This window comes from Penaeus monodon, chromosome 21, assembly GCF_015228065.2.
Source record: "Penaeus monodon isolate SGIC_2016 chromosome 21, NSTDA_Pmon_1, whole genome shotgun sequence".
Classification (NCBI taxonomy): domain Eukaryota; kingdom Metazoa; phylum Arthropoda; class Malacostraca; order Decapoda; family Penaeidae; genus Penaeus; species Penaeus monodon.
The window spans coordinates 24,491,713-24,491,955 of NC_051406.1; the positions used below are offsets into that span (position 1 = coordinate 24,491,713).

General features: G+C 58.8%; 1 protein-coding gene and 1 pseudogene across 1 annotated transcript in view; one reads left to right on the forward strand and one right to left on the reverse strand.

Moving 5' to 3' along the window:
• The window catches only part of LOC119586620, a 72,811-nt pseudogene that overhangs the window by 40,895 nt on the left and 31,673 nt on the right, over positions 1-243 (forward strand).
• Positions 26-243, reverse strand: part of LOC119586373 — a gene marked incomplete at its 5' end in the record, with an annotated part of 9,883 nt that continues 9,665 nt past the window's right edge. Inside the window, 1 exon segment of the mRNA XM_037935085.1 lies at positions 26-125. Within this exon segment, the coding sequence (XP_037791013.1) occupies positions 42-125 (84 nt within the window).

The following is a 243-nucleotide window of genomic DNA, read 5'->3' on the forward strand; positions in this document are numbered from 1 at the left end:
ATGATTCCTCGTGATCGCCTTCTTGTTCTTGTTCTGCTTCTCTAATATCCAGTTGCCTGAGGGTTGTTCAGGGGCGCTTTCTCCTGAGGAAGAGCCGGCGGGAGGGGCATCTGCGCCGAGTCCGCCTGGAATGAGAGGAGCGCTTGGAGTCGCCTCCTTTGTCCCCGAAGGAAGCGGCGACGGGCAGTTGGCCGCAGTCACGTCCGGCGGCCGGATCTGTACACACTTATCTACAGCCTTATC